We start from the raw sequence: 388 nt of genomic DNA, 5'->3' as shown, positions 1-388 counted from the left end.
AGATAATGATTTTTTTTTTTCTAAAGATAATTTGTATTGTTTGACTTGGAGGTTTTCCAACAGGTCATTCAACTACAGACGCAACAACAGGGATGAGCATGTAGATATTGCTTTTATTCACTACACATTCCGTCGATCTCGGACTTGGCGTCCAAGCTGGCAGGATACTTTTTGAGGAGTTTATGAGTTGGATTCAAGTGGGATGAAAGAAGCAAGGAAGAGATTGGAGAAGAGAGGCAAGATGAAGGAGGGGGGGAGCGTTGGACTCAATCTGCTTGGTCAGTTCAGGGGTTGGCATCCAGTGTGCTTTGGATCCAGGAGAGGAACTCGTACACCTTGACGTACACGCCGGGGTAGTTGGGCTCAGCGCAGCCCTGTCCCCAGGACA

At 46.9% G+C, this 388-nt stretch overlaps 1 protein-coding gene across 1 annotated transcript in view; it reads right to left on the bottom strand.

Moving 5' to 3' along the window:
- Positions 1-207: 207 nt before the first annotated feature.
- LOC307081403 (trypsin-like) overlaps positions 208-388 on the bottom strand; it is a gene marked incomplete at its 5' end in the record, with an annotated part of 20,738 nt that continues 20,557 nt past the window's right edge. The window contains one exon of the mRNA XM_079744559.1: positions 208-388. This exon is cut by the window's right edge and continues 49 nt beyond it. Coding sequence (XP_079600685.1) covers positions 285-388 — 104 coding nt within the window. The 3' untranslated portion in view covers positions 208-284.

Source organism: Pollachius pollachius (assembly GCF_949987615.1).
Source record: "Pollachius pollachius genome assembly, chromosome: 1".
Classification (NCBI taxonomy): Eukaryota; Metazoa; Chordata; class Actinopteri; order Gadiformes; family Gadidae; genus Pollachius; species Pollachius pollachius.
Note: the sequence above shows the minus strand (reverse complement) of the source record. Positions and strands in the feature narration are given on the sequence as shown.